General features: G+C 35.3%; 2 protein-coding genes and 1 pseudogene across 2 annotated transcripts; all 3 read left to right on the top strand.

Moving 5' to 3' along the window:
- On the top strand, positions 1 to 935 carry LOC148658261 (olfactory receptor 52N2-like; annotated as a pseudogene).
- Positions 936 to 7,922: 6,987 nt separating this feature from the next.
- Positions 7,923 to 8,861, top strand: LOC148658262 (olfactory receptor 52N5-like). The gene has a single exon (XM_088639739.1). It carries the CDS (start codon positions 7,923 to 7,925, stop codon positions 8,859 to 8,861), a length of 939 nt encoding a protein of 312 aa, XP_088495865.1.
- Positions 8,862 to 13,588: 4,727 nt separating this feature from the next.
- LOC148658263 (olfactory receptor 52N5-like) lies at positions 13,589 to 14,527 on the top strand. Its single transcript, XM_088641922.1, has one exon. The coding sequence runs from the start codon at positions 13,589 to 13,591 to the stop codon at positions 14,525 to 14,527; it is 939 nt and encodes a 312-aa protein (XP_088498048.1).
- Positions 14,528 to 15,127: the final 600 nt, after the last annotated feature.

Genomic DNA, 15,127 nt, shown 5'->3' on the forward strand with positions numbered 1-15,127 from the left:
ATGAATAACTCCTCTGATGTCACATCTGTTTTATCCTGGGAAAGCTTTAACATACCTCCTGGAGGCATCTACCCTGCATTTATCTTAGGAATGTTAAGTTATTGTATTATTGTTTTCTGTAATCTTGTAATCCTTCTTACAATTGGTATGGAAAAACATCTACATGAACCAATGTATCTACTAGTTTTCAATCTCCCCATCAATGATCTAATAGGAGCCACTGCCTTATTTCCTGCATTAATGAGAGAAATTCTACTTGATCCAAGTCAATAAGTTATTCTGCCTGTGTCACCCAGGCTTTTTTTATCCATATTTATGCAAGTGGCTCTGTACTGATACTGACAGCAATGGCATATGATAGATATTTAGCCATATGTTGTCCTTTAAGATACCGTGCAATTATGACTAATGCCTTTTTATTGAAAATGATTATTCTGATTTGGATACTTAATGTCACAATGATAATTGTGCTTTTTCTAATGGTTCTGCGGTTGCCACGATGCCGATCCTTTTTTGCCAACACTTACTGTGATAATTTGTCTCTTGTGAGACTTGTCTGTGTAGACACAAGTGCAAATAACATTTATGGACTCTGTATAACATTTTTTTTGCAGGTGTCATCTATTGGTGTTGTTATCTTCACATACCTTCAAATACTTTTCACATGTCTGAATAACAAACAGTCTGATGCAAAGAGCAAAGCCATTCAAACTTGTGCTACTCATTTAGTAACTTTTATCATTTTGGAAGTTACTGGTTTTCTTACAATAATTTCATATCGTTTTGAGAGTTTTTCACCACAGGTAAAGAAAATATGTGCTGTGTTTGGCTTAATATTTCCCCCAACACTGAATCCAATAATATATGGCCTTAAGATAAAAGAGATCAGAAATAAAATACCATTGTTTTTTACTCGAAAAGTAGCATCATTCTAGAAAAAATATGGTATAAGTTACTGTACTACCTCATTTATTACTTTCACGTAACTGTTACCAATGGAAGAGCTAGCAGTACCACTGTTTTCAGACTACTGTACTGTACAATTAATCACCACAAAAAGAGATTAAAAATCAATTAACCTTTGTTGTTATTATGTATTATATATTATACAATGCGGAGAACCATGGTGAGCTGTTTCCCTTATGACTGGAGAAACATTATTTTGGGAATTGTAAGAGTGTAAGTGCATACCAGCTTAGTATTTGCCAAAATATTCTTCAATAGAGAAAACAATATTCAAGGATTGAATGCTTGTGAGTGCTTGGAATACTTGGTACAGTATGAAAGGTTTGGCTTAACATGCTAAGTTAATGGGAAGTCTCCCTTGCGACAGGACGAGGAGGCTCAATAACATGAAAAAAACATTTCATATGAACTTTAGTTTGAAATACAGGCTCCATGAAATAATCTGTGTTTATCACTATCAGTTAGGTTTTCCTTTCTAAACCACTTGATGATCTGATGATCCTGAATTTTCTCTGATTTATCCAGGACCAGTGGTAAATCTGACTTTAGGAAAGCCAGGACAGGGGAGCGGGTAATCAGATCTGCTTTAGTTACACCGAGGTTTTGTTATTAAAGAGAAGAAAACAAAGATGAAAAGTACATTTTCTGTCTCAAAACATTTGCTTTCCATGATATTACTCTCACTGTGCAAAGCTTTAGGAAAAAGTTTTGTTGTCATACAACATTTAAAGGTGGCTCCTCACAGCGCTTTACAGGGTAACAACCGATGAAACAACAGTGGTTGGGGGTTGAAAATACCTGTGAAACCGGTTTGTTCACAATGTACTGTAGACACAGAGTGTTACACCAACGCATTAGCATGTTAAAGCGATTCCATTGCGCAATAATTGTTTTGTTCCTTGATATCTGATCTGCAAGGCCATTTGGCTGCAGCGAATGTGAATTCTGTCTGGCATTACCAGATTGTGAAAAAATAAAAGTATTTTAATCAAGATTCCCTTATAAAATTAACGTGAAACAAAACAAAAACTAAAAATAAGATACAATCTTCAGACATTCACAACATAAACATATCTTAAAACATTAACATATATTGTTAAATTATTACTTTAAATATATACTTTAGGTTACTGAAACAGCCAGTTAATAAAATCGTTGGGGATATTCTGACAACAATTGATTTAAGGACAATCTGTCAAAGTGCAATGAAATACAATTACGCTGGGTGAACGTTCCGAGGTCAAATCCTTCCGCGACAGGGGTACCTTTAAAGCGCAGACGACGGCACAGAAAAATTTTGGTGCACCCTCGCTTTAAAGCCCTGGCCAAATACGAAGATAGTACGTACAGCTATAATTCAAACGGAATTAAAAACTACTCCTATTTGGCATATTAGTTATGGAGGCAGAAAGACGCCTCCCCCCATCTCTGGGTGCCTGAGTTGTCGCCATCTTTAACCATTCCATGTCCGAGTCGCAGCAGGTAGAGACACGTTCGAAAAAAGTTCATCCCAGCTACAATACATGTCCATTTGCTGGACAGAGTGGAGAACATTATTATGCAGAAGACAAAGATAATGATTTACGTTAAAAGACATTTAATTAAACACGGGTTTGTGATTTATATGGGAATGGGGGTGACGGGAACTCTTAATGAACTCTTAACTCCTTTTATTAATCTAAATAAAAATAAAATAAATAAAACAGGTTTCGATAGTTAATAACCACTTTTTTTGTATGAAACATGGGTGACTTTTCTTCCTCCTGATCAGTTTAGAAATCTGTGTATGCTGTAAGGTTTTTACTTCTTAATTAAACTTTTAAAATACACGTTTCGAATAGAAAGAAATCCTCTTCCTTGTATGTAGAGCAGATCAGTACGTCTTTTTTCCCCAATCAGAGGGGTGTCAGATGGTGTCAGCCATTCTGAAGCCCTACCATAATCTCTGGTATAGGGAGACACCAGAATTCTGTCCCATAGTTTAGATAGATAGATGATAGATACTTTTATTGATCCCGTGAGGGAAATAAAGTAAATCATTTTCATTTTAGGAAATTATTAAATGCTCGGTTAAAAGCAAAGGAGATCTGCTTTAGTGGACATAAAAACAAGAGTTTGCTGTGGCGTTATTGGAAACACAAATTTAACAAAAAAGCGCTGGCATTATATCCTAGAAGACACAGAACGGGAGAATGCCCGCAGCGTAAAAGAAAATGCCTGATGAACTAGGGATTGGACAGTTTCCAAGTGCTTGTACAATCGATGGAAATGTTCAAATAAATGTGCAAAAGAAATAAACAAAATAATCATTTATTTCTTTATCATATTGGCTAGCTAATTTCTTCTCTTTGCTAGTAAGTGGCTGTGCTTCTGCGTTGGGTAGCAGCGGGTGACTATGTTCTCAGGCGGAAGATGTAAACAGCTTAATTTTCGTGTTAAATAATTTTTTTAAATTAAAATTCATTCTATACAGCAATCGCATATTTGGGTACCGTTTCATAAAACTTTCATGCTTAAAATGTTTAGGGAGAAATGGAAGACTGGTGTGTATTTTTTCTTTAAACTACCAAGACCAGCCATACACAGTACAGTATACATACAGTAATGTTTATGTTCCTAAATTAATATCGTTTATGACCTTCAGATGCATTATGATCCTCTTCTTTTTATGGTCAGCTACTAAAATTTCCCTTTAGTGGTAAAATTTCATATAAATATTCAATACTAAGCGGATTAAAATGTGCACAGTAAAGAGATTAAATGATTAAATCTTTTCACTACCGACCAATGGACCACGAGTGCCCCTGTCGGTCATTTTGGCCATCCAATCACTTACCGCGGTGACCTGTGGTGGCTTGTGGGTAGTTGCGTGCGGTACGGGTTTGTACCGTGCATTTTGAATGGCTGCATCTGTAGGGTTGGTCTGTGAGGGTTGCCAAAAGTCTACTCTGAAAGTCTCAAATCAGTAGTGTGTGTGATCACTGCTGAAAGAAATACAAGTTGTACATCAGAAGAACACATGATAGTTATCAGGTCACAGTTGCTGTTTTGTGAGATTAAGTCCCCTTCCTCCCTCACAGCCAAAAGAAACATGTCATCCCACCTTATCCTACAAATGTTCAATGAGGCTCCAGTCATGAGAGTAGGCCATCCACAGTATAACTACAGTATCACTTTCTCACCTTGCAGGAAGGCCATCAAGGAACAATACAACACAATGATGAATAAAATAAGTGCTGTCCTGCTGGAACATTGTCACATCAGGATAATACCGCAAAAAGGGCAGCAAAGGAGGTCTTGATTAACAAGGTGCTGTACCATCGGTTTGCCAGCAATTACTACAAGACAGCTGGCACCCACATTGGTATTGGTATTTTATTTACCAATTGGTATTGGTACCAGCCATATACAGTTTGTAACGTAAGGATTTCTATATTTATGTCTTTATTTAGTGGTTACATTAGTGACATAGGCTAAACTTTAAGCTTCAGTAATGCTTACACTGTATGGCCAACATTACACAGATGTTTGTAATGACAATATAGTGTCGATAATATTTATTGTCAGTAATAATATCAGTAGCAGTTTGAAATTATTCATTGTTATTAATAAATGACTTATCTTTGATCATGTTGTGATATTTAGAACTATAAAAATGTAAATATAGTGTCTGTAATATTTGCTATTTTAGTTTTCCAAAGACATTTGTTGTTAAAAGAAAACTCATGGCGATAGCAGGGCTTGAACTGGAGACCTCAGACATATCAGGCACAAGTTTAAGCCATCACACCACAGACACAGTCACAGTCACATGGAAAGCTGTGAAACAGCCGTACACATAACAATAGAAAGTCTTATACTACTGTTTGTGCTACAGTATATGAATATAATTATATCATTATTAATTTGTTTAGATACGTGATTCCATATTATATTCCCTATTAAGCAAATTCTAAAAGTATGCTTTTTTTACACCGATAACAAGCAAATTAAGACTTTGATGCTTAAAACGTTTAGGGAGAAAGTGGAATACTGGTGCGTATTAGGGTTTTTCTTTTAAATACCAGTACCAGCCATATACAGTTTACATAATATGTTTGTTCCTAAATTAATATTGTTTATGACCATCAGATGCTTTATGCTCCTCTTCTTTTTATGCTCAGCTACTAAAATTTCCCTTTAGTTGTGTAGTGTGCTCTCATGAGGCATCAATTCTGTAGGGGTTTGGGCATTTACTGGGACAATTATTAATTGTAGCAGTAAGTCACAAAATGATTCTTTTAATGGCTTTTTCCTTCAGAAAACCTTCATGTTATATCCTGAATAAGATGCACTCTGATTGGCTGATAAGCTAATTGATCACGATGTCATACAGAAAGTGTGGTGTAATGGTGGGCCAATGGGGAAGGGAGAATAATCAAGGGTCAGCAGTGTGGAACATAAAAATAACACACACAGACCACACACTGGGACGTAACAACGACCAATGCACCACGAGCGCCCCTGTCGGACATTTTGGCCAGTTAGTCACGTACTGCGGTACGCCACAGTGGCTTGTGGGTAGTTGCGTGCGTTACGGGTTTGTACCTTGCAGTTTGAATGGCTGCATCTGTATTCTCTGAATTGGTCTCCTAGTCTCCTTCTGGTTTCCCCAATGTAGATACTGTAGCTGGGCATTTCCTGCAAGAGATACAGTAAATGAGGTTGCTGGAGTTGGCAGCACCGACGCAGTCATCGATGTCATGCTTGTAGATGTCAGAGACAAAGCCAGTGTAAGAAGTGAAGAAGCGTCTTTCTACCCAACCAACAAAAATATAGCTGTGTCCCATTCTGGTGCCCATGGAAATTCCACTAACCTGCTGGTAAAAAAAGCTTATTGAATGAGAAGGCATTGAGTGTAAGTACCAATTCTGCAAGATGTAGAAGGGTGTGGGTGAATATGAGCACTGTGCATTTGACCAGTGTGTGCTTGAGGGCTGTAAGACCATTATTATGGGGAATGACTGTGTAGAGAGATGTAATATCCATTGTAAAAATGTAGCATTCAGGACCCTAAAACTGGAAATTGTTAAAAAGTTGGAGGTTACAGTATGGTTAGTGTCTATACTATTTGATCTTTGCTGTCTGCCCTGTCTTACTCATACCCGAAGAAGGCTCCACAGCAGAAACGTTGTGTTTTCCTTCTTCTCTTTTCAGCATGGGATACACTCATTACTTGTTCCTTTGCAGCCTGCGCATGCTGATGCAGCTACCCACCTGAACTTCTTCAGCATATACAGTATATATACAGATTCTTAGTAAGTCAATGCTATTTTAGCTAATAATCAATGCTAAATTAATGCTATTTTAAATGAAAACACCAATGCCATAAAATGGGAGTGCATTAATTTCCTCTTTGTGCAAACAAAAGGCTGTGCCAATAAATGTAATCTTTTGACATCTGACTATATATAGGACTTCACCTGCTACAAAACTCCCACTTTCACAGTCTATGTCTTGATCTGTCAAAACACAGTACACAAGTGCTTCATAAACAAAGCCAGTTGACCGTATCTGTGCTTCACAGGATTAACAAAGTCTTTTCCAAACTTTGTCATGTGTCTGGACTTTCAATATATACTGTAGAATCAAAAAATGAGTCTAAAATGCTATTACACATATTTCTTCATTTTGTTCTCAGAGTCCTATAAAATGAAGTCTTTAATTCTTTCTGATTATTTATACGGAAGTTGAAAGCAAAACTTCCAGCATGAAGCATTATATTTTTTAAAGGACAAAACATTCTTCATATCTTTATTAAATCCTGGACAAAAGCCCTCATAACATTCTTCACAACCTCATAACATTAACACAATTGTCTCAGGAGTGTTCACAAGGCATAACAACAGAAGATCTGCTTCATGTTTTATACATACTGTAACTACATCTCACTAGCAGATTATTTTCCTGGGTTCTCCAAGGAGCTGACGTTTGCAGTTATGCACACTGAAATACTGTAGAGGTTAGACATGCTCATTAGATCTGTGAGATGAGGCTGGAACTGACACCTTACTTGAGTAAGTGCCGAATTATCCATACCTGTAGATCTATACATGCATGCTATGATTAATAAACATAGATTTTTCTTCATGTTCTATGGTACACAGCCTTAACCATTATGCAGTCTTTATCAAATATTTTAGATCAGAGGAGACCAATTGAGTGGTTCTAGTAGTGTAGATGTTCTACTTCAAAGTCTATACAACTTTCATGAAAAAAAAAACTGAGTAAAAAATCTGTTTATTTAGTATGTCACGTGAACATTGCTTCACTAGTTCACAACCTGTATTAAATTGAAGTTGTTTGGTGTTTCCTATTTTACTTGTTAACAGAACTTTCCTTTCAGAGATGTTGTGATAGTGTGCGAGTCAAAAATTCTATTAATAAAAACGTATTAGTAATGTTTCATAACCTGCATTAATCATTGCCAACTCTAGAACACAAATTAATTTAGTCTGATAAATTCATTCAGTTTCTCTGGAAGTTTAAAACACCTCAGAATCAATATTTAGTTAGACAATGTTATTCAATACAATATTCAGAATAACAAAAATATAACAGACATACTAGGCACTGATTCAATTTGATTTTCTTTTCTACAGAAATTCTAAGAGTTTTCCATTTCTTTTCTTCTTTTTCAAAAAAATTCTCAATACGTTAATAATATATTAATTTCTCTGATAGTTAAAATGTACCATATTTCAGTATATTTCACTGCGTATGACATAGCTCAGAAAGTCTTCTGAAACAAAATCATTTTTGTATATTTCTTTCTGTCACAAATTATTTTTATTAATAAAAAGGTGAATCAATAAAGTGATGTATTAAGTTTATCAAATTTTATAAAAAAATATTCATTATTATTTTCTATTTTTCTCTTGTAGTTTCTTCTAGGGAGTCCTTTTGAAAATACCAGGATGGATAACCTCACTTTGAATGTCACTTTCAGCTTGGTCTTGGAGAGCTTTGCAATACCTCCTGAAGGAGTCTATCCAGCTTTTATTTTTGGAATGCTAAGCTACTGCATCATTCTCTTCTGTAATCTAGCTATTCTTCTCACAGTTGCTCTGGAAAAACATCTTCATGAACCCATGTATTTGCTACTCATTAATCTACCCATCAATGATCTCATTGGGGCAACTGCCTTCCTTCCTCAGTTAATGAAAGAAATTTTACTTGATACCAGAACAATAAGTTACCCTGCCTGTGTCACCCAGGCCTTCTTCATACACATTTATGGAGGTGGCTCTTCACTTATTCTGACAGCAATGGCTTATGATAGGTATGTAGCAATATGTTGCCCTTTAAGGTACAATGCAATTATGACAAATACATATGTAAAGAAAATTATTACACTGATTTGGATTACAGATTTGATATTGATGGTGGTGCTTTTTTCTCTTCTTCTGAGGCTGCCTCGATGCCAGTCCATGATATCAGGCACTTATTGTGACAACCCATCTCTGCTAAGATTGGTTTGTGCAGACATTACCATCAATAATATTTATGGGCTGTTTATGACAGCTTTGATGCAATTGGTGTCTGTTGGAACAATCACCTATACTTACCTTCAGATACTTTTGACTTGTCTAAAGAACAAGCATTCTGATGCAAAGAGCAAAGCTATTCAGACTTGCGCTACTCACTTGGTTGTCTTTCTCATGTTAGAAGTTTCAGGTCTTTTTACGATACTTTCATATCGTTTTGAGAGGGCTTCACCATTTTTAAGAAAAATGTTTGGGGCCTCTACATTAATATTTCCACCAATAATGAACCCGATTATATATGGACTTAAGACAAAGGAAATCAGGAGTAAGATAATATCGTATTTCGATCACAAGATTGTGCCCTTCTAGAACACAGTATTGGGTGGAATGAGGTACAGAGAAAAAGTCTGTGAACTGTCTAGGCCACTCTGCATCTTCATATACTGTATTTTAGCCCTAAAATGCAATAAGATTTTGAAGTTTTAAGAAAAGATAACTTTAAAAGCAAAAAAAGATTAAACAAACTGAAAAAAGATCAGGCAACAATTGCACAAAACTGCTGTTAAGAAGTAATTCATCATATGCAATTGTTTTCCATTAACTCACCTATTATGATGATTATTACAAAGAACATTATATATACAGTAACATATACTGTAACGTAAGAACCTAAAATAGGTTTGGATTATTTAATCAACAAAATGAATCAGCAGTGAATATCCTTGTGTTAATAATTATGTGAACCCTTAGATTCAGTAATATATGTCACTTTCTTGAGCAGCGATGAGTTCAGCTTAACATTTCCAGTAATTGTTTATCAGTGTCTTCCATGGGCTTTTATTTATTTTTGCCCTTTTTTTAGCTTCATGTTGATGATGTATGAGGGATTCCGTGCATTCAGGTCATTTTACGTACTGTATATAAGACTGGACTGCCAAAACTCAGTGCTTGATTACTTGATACACAATTATTTAATTACCTGATTCTATTTATCCCTTTAATTGTGCTAAGTAAACTAGGGATTCACTTATTATTTCAAATATTCTGATTTTTAATTATTCGTTTTTCTGTTTCATACAACTTTGCATCTCAAAACACATTGAGATGGTAAATATAAACTGTTTTGGCTTTTTAGAAATGTTTGATTAAACAGTAGTGCCATGGTAAGATTAAATAATAGTACTTTGTATCTTTAATAAACTTACAATACTACTAACCTTTCTTAATAATATTTAAATCTCTTCTTTTATGGGGCATCTTCCTGTGAACTCTTAAATTGCCCTTACATTTAAACACCTGCTGACAAAAGTCTGCTGACAAGCTTTTCTGCACTTCCAAAGAATTTCCTGAGTGAATGTATGAAACATGCAGACACTTTGAATTCTAAGGAATTCATTTTTAAAATGTGCCAAAGTAAATTACAGGGAGTAAGAGGTAATGCATATTTATTGAACTTTAGAACTTTATTCATGTTAAAAGTTACAATGAAATTATTACACTCTTAAATATGTTTAGAATGGAAGTAAACTGTTATTTATGTCATAGAAAATATCATATTAAAGTATCTCATCATGTCTTTGATTTATGTAAAGTCATTATTTGTGTAAACACCATTTCAATATAAAATGTATTTTGGTATTAGTTGTTAGAAAGCTTTTTTAAAACTACTACTTTTTTAACGTTTAGGTCACTAGGGGAGTGTAGCTAAATATGTCCTCAATGATCAATTCCTTTCTTTTGCCAAGCTACAATTAAATTGTACCAGGTTTCATCTTTAGATCTGATGAATAATCATACAATTAATTTGGTGCTGAATTCTCTGCATTCTCTTTCTTGTCTGTATATCTCTTATTATTATACTGAGCATCAAAAGAAACCTTCCACCTAAACCTGTAAGAAATTCACAATGTCATTATCAGAAAAATATCAAGAACTTTGTTCTAGGAGATGCCCAAACATTTCATTGAATAGACTTGACATAGGGGTGGTTAACTGAAGGACTACCCTGAAAGTAGTCTGATTCACATACATTACCAATAGTGTGTGTGACCACTGTTGTAGGTTATACATCTGTGTTGTACATCTGCAGATCCCAGAGTATGTAGCAGATTGCAGATGCTATCTTACAGCCTAGAGAAATGTATGTTGTTGCTGGTCCTTGAGTCCTAGACACTTTTTCTTCTTGTAGGAAAGCCATTGTTACACATGAAGCAAGAAAATAACCTGCTGGAATATTGTCACATCGGGATAACACTGAAAAAGGGCAGTTAAATGAGGACTTAACAAGGTGCAGTGCCATCAAGTTGCCAGCAATCACTACAAGTGTAGTTCTGTAGCTACTAGACACTACAATCCAGATCATCACATACTGTATGGACCCTCAATGGTGTTTTCTATATGACAGTTAGATTAACGTTCTGCATGTCTGCACACTTGATCTCATTCACCAGGTGCTCCACACACAACCTTGATTCATATCTGAAGAGGACCTCAGATGGCTTCAGTGCTGGTTAGTCCACCTAACGTGTGTCACGGACGTCCAAAGGGACTAACCGTGGGGAGTAGGAGAGCAGAAAAAGACCCATATGCGTAGCGGCGAGACGGGAAAAAGGCCCGGGCTCATTAGTGCAAAGAGTTCAGGAATGCCGTATAGAAACCTATGCCCTCAGGGAGCGGACGTGGGGCGCCCTGGTGCTAGGCGGGTCTCAGGACATCCGAACGTCAATGCTGAGCGAGGACAGAGTGCAAGACCCGGAAATATATAGCCCAAGGGAAAGACAGGGACAGGAAGGACAGCAGACCGGAAACTAGGGACAGGACAGAGAAGGAGCGCCCTCTGGCTGCAGAGGGCGTGACAATGTGTTGCTCAAAAATGCCAATGGCACAAAGACATTGTTCTCTAGATAAGTCGGGTATATTCAATCCTATCTGTGTTATTCCTTTTAGGTATTCACCAGGCTTGACAACCAGAGGAATAAAGCACTTTATCACCTCCACCTCATAAACTTTTTCACAAGTTAAGGAACTTATTACTTATACCTACGGCCAATTGTGAATGATCATTTAATCAATATTCAACACCCATTTTATATTTTCTAAAAACACTTGGATGAATAAGTGATGTGTTTTTTTGTTGCTCAGTGCATTTTAGGTGAAAAAGTATTTGTATTTTTGTTTTCCATGTGATTTTAGATTGATTGACATCTTCTTACTGCTAGGAATACTCAGAATAGCAAAAATCTTATGGGTGGGTTGACTATTTTGGAAATTAAAAAAAAAACATTTTGAAAGAGGAAATTACCATGTCAGTAAGTTCCGTACACTGTTTTACTTCTCAGAAACATGAAGTAAACAGTAGTTTTTATATTCACAAAAATATCCAATCTAAATATAAATTCAATGTGCATTTAATTTAACAAACATATTTTGGAATTCTTCTGTGCTATATTTTAGACTTCATACATAATGTACATTGATATTGTAGTTTATATCTATTTAGTTTTTCTCATACTCTTATTTTTTGTATGATGCAGAATCATATTTGGGTTAATATATATTTCACACTGATTTATGTGTGGATTTGCTTTAAGAATAAATTGGCATCATTCACACTGGGTTTTATTGTCGCAGAAGACATACAGTATACTCTAATGATAGCCATGTTATTCCATGTTAGTCCACATCTGAACTATGCCACAACTGTTCTAAAAGTGAACAAGTTTACCAAGTTAACCAAAACACGGAATCCAGTTAAGTTAGTGTCTGTTTTTCACAACTGGTCCTCAGGGTTAATTGAGAATATCCGATACTGTATATACTCAGATTCATCTTCATACAGCATATTCCTGGGGCTTTAATTCTAATGTTGTACCAGAAAACGTTAATACCTTTAAACACGTATACTATATGTTCATTTCCTCTTTGTGCAAACAAAAAGCTGTGTTCACAAATATAATCTTTAAGAGGTCCTATATAGGACTTCACTTGCCATGATAAAATTCCAGTTTTCACAGTTTATGTTTGTCTTGATCTCTCTGAAAACACAGAAATCTTCTGAAATGCCCCATTGTATATGTGCTTGCCTCATAAACACAAACAGTTGACTGTACTTCTTTAATTTTCCAGGATTGACACGTTTTTTTCCAAGTTTTTTACATCTTCATACCTTTATACATTTCTGGATAAAAGACCTTAGATTTCTTCACATTTGTTGACACAAATCTCGGGAGTATTCACAAGACATAACAACCAACTATCTGCTTCATGATTTATATATAACTACATCTCACTCACAGGATACTTTCCTGGGCTCTCAAAGGAGCTGACGTGTTGCAGTTATGTGCATTGAAATAAGAGCTTAGTTTATTATGCTTTTGCTTATTAGACTGAGATCTGTGAGATGAGACTGGAGCTGACACCTTTTTTTAAGTAAGTGCTGAGCAATTATTAGATCTATACATGCTCACTTATTCAAAATGCAATGATTATTAAACATAGATTTTTTTCTTCATGTTCTTTGATACTCACCTTTAATCATCATGGAGTCTTTAGCAAATATTACTAGATCACAGGAGATGTAAAAGAAAAGGAGCCTCTCTTTCACAGATTGTGATGACATTGTGAGTCAGAATTTTAGTAACAAAACTGTAACAAAACAAAACTCTTTGCGAGCTGAAATAGGATACCAATCTATTTAGTATTATAATTGTATTACTACAGTATGTTTCTCTGGAAATATAAATTACTTCAGTAACCCTATTGAGATAATGCTGGTCCATGTTATTTTCAGTACAACAGAAAGAGAATAGGTACTGATTCAATTAATTATTCTGCAGTATCAGTACTGTAAGTAAATAATGTGTTTCTTTTATGGAATACTTTACCAGATTCCAGGATATTTTGCCCTTTACAACATGACTCAGAATGTCTTCTGAAATGACATTTTTGTTTGGTTCTTTCAAAACCTGTCAAAATCTGTTACCTGTACAGCATATGAACAAAGCTAGGTAATAGTTTTATCAAATTACTTTGATCATTTTTAATTTTCTAAGTTCTTTTTCTTGCTTCTTCTAGGGAGACATTTTGAAAACATCACAATGGATAACTTCACTTTGGATTTCACATCTAGTTTGATCCTGGAAAGCTTTGCAATACCACAGGATAGAGTCTATCCAGCTTTTATTTTTGGAATGCTAAGCTACTGCATCATTCTGTTCTGTAATCTAGCTATTCTTCTCACAGTTGCTCTGGAAAAACGTTTTCATGAGCCCATGTATTTGCTGCTCATTAATCTACCCATCAATGATCTTATTGGGGCAACTGCCTTCCTTCCTCAGTTAATGAAAGAAATTTTAATTGATTCCAGGTCAATAAGTTACCCTGCCTGTGTCACCCAGGCCTTCTTCATACACATTTATGCAGGTGGCTCTGCACTTATTCTGACAGCAATGGCTTATGATAGGTATGTAGCAATATGTTGTCCTTTAAGGTACAATGCAATCATGACAAATGCTTATATAATGAAAATTATTATAATGGTTTGGGTAACAGACTTGATTATGATGATTGTGCTTTTTTCTCTTCTTCTGAGGCTGCCTCGATGCCAGTCCATGATATCAGGCACTTATTGTGACAATCCATCTCTGCTAAGATTGGTTTGTTCAGACACAACCATCAATAATATTTATGGGCTGTTTATAACAGTTTTGATGCAAGTAGTGTCTGTTGGAATGATCACCTTTACTTACCTTCAGATACTTTTGACTTGTCTAAAGAGCAAGCATTCTGATGCAAAGAGCAAAGCTATTCAGACTTGTGCTACTCACTTAGTTGTCTTTCTCATATTAGAAATTACAGGTCTTTTTACAATACTTTCATATCGCTTTGAGAGGGCTTCACCATTTTTAAGAAGAATGTTTGGGGCCTCTAGCCTAATATTTCCTCCAATTATGAATCCAGTTATATATGGACTTAAAACAAAAGAGATCAGGAGTAAAATAGTATCATTTTTTAGACAAAAGGTTCTGCCCCTTTAAAATAGTAAGTGCTTGGCTTCAATTTATTGCTGCTTTAGAGGAACAAGAAATCAAAACATACAGTAATTGTTTTTACCTGAATGTAAGAATAGATAATATAATGAAAGCAAATAAAGTTTTTATTTAATTTTAATTTCAGGTTTACAGCTCTAACACAGTTAGGTTAGAAATCAAGGTGAAAATCATCAGTCAGGGAATTGCACATTTAATGTATTTTGTTTTGGTGAAACACTTATCTGTTTTATCTCATGCATACTTCTTAATCCTTTAAAAATGTGTTGCAATTAATTTAATTTTAATGTCAACAATGGATTATTAATATTCCTAACATATTGCTAACAATTTGTCCTTATGTTAAGCTGTCTGACTTTGATTCTCTCAGTCTTCCATTTAACTCTTAGAACTTTGATATTTTAACATCCCTCCTGAAGATAAAATGCTGATGGCCAGCCATGCTGGATTTGAAAACATCTTTTTAAGTCCGTGAGTGAAGCATGTAGACCCTGTGAATTATGTGGTTTTCAGTTGTGGAATGTGCCATATTTCAGTGAAATTAAAGGGGTTAAGAGGTAGTACAGAGCTCTGTAATTTGAATTGAAA

This window comes from Lepisosteus platostomus, chromosome 7, assembly GCF_059453375.1.
Source record: "Lepisosteus platostomus isolate fLepPlt1 chromosome 7, fLepPlt1.hap1, whole genome shotgun sequence".
Classification (NCBI taxonomy): domain Eukaryota; kingdom Metazoa; phylum Chordata; class Actinopteri; order Semionotiformes; family Lepisosteidae; genus Lepisosteus; species Lepisosteus platostomus.

What these genes read in the sequence shown, in the direction of transcription:
- LOC148658262 (XM_088639739.1), top strand. Translation starts at nt 7,923, where the DNA reads ATGGATAACCTCACTTTGAATGTCACTTTCAGCTTGGTCTTGGAGAGC.
- LOC148658263 (XM_088641922.1), top strand. Translation starts at nt 13,589, where the DNA reads ATGGATAACTTCACTTTGGATTTCACATCTAGTTTGATCCTGGAAAGC.